General features: G+C 66.3%; 1 protein-coding gene across 1 annotated transcript in view; it reads left to right on the top strand.

The window, feature by feature from the left end:
• LOC104495250 (glutathione S-transferase Mu 5-like) overlaps positions 1–258 on the top strand; it is a gene marked incomplete at its 5' end in the record, with an annotated part of 1,268 nt that overhangs the window by 240 nt on the left and 770 nt on the right. Inside the window, one exon of the mRNA XM_010138199.1 lies at positions 180–256. Coding sequence (XP_010136501.1) covers positions 180–256 — 77 coding nt within the window. The remainder of the gene's footprint in view (positions 1–179; positions 257–258) is intronic.

The raw sequence follows: 258 nt of genomic DNA, 5'->3' as shown, positions 1-258 counted from the left end.
TCTTCGCCAACCCCGACTTCGTGAGTGTCCCCGGGCTGGGGGGTCGGGCCACCAAACCCACACCGGGGTCCATCCTGGGGTGCATCAGCACTGGGGACCCTGAGTGGGGACGGTGCTGTCCCCTGGGGTGGGGGGACTGGGGTACCCCTCCTCACCCCCTCCACCCCTCCCTCCTGCAGGAGAAGCTCAAGCCGGGCTACCTGGAGCAGCTCCCGGGGAAGCTGAAGCTCTTCTCCAACTTCTTGGGAGACAGAAAGT

Source organism: Buceros rhinoceros, unplaced genomic scaffold (assembly GCF_000710305.1).
Source record: "Buceros rhinoceros silvestris isolate BGI_N320 unplaced genomic scaffold, ASM71030v1 scaffold30416, whole genome shotgun sequence".
NCBI lineage: Eukaryota > Metazoa > Chordata > Aves > Bucerotiformes > Bucerotidae > Buceros > Buceros rhinoceros.
The sequence above is the reverse complement of the archived record's forward strand: the minus strand, read 5'-3'. Positions and strand labels throughout refer to the sequence as shown.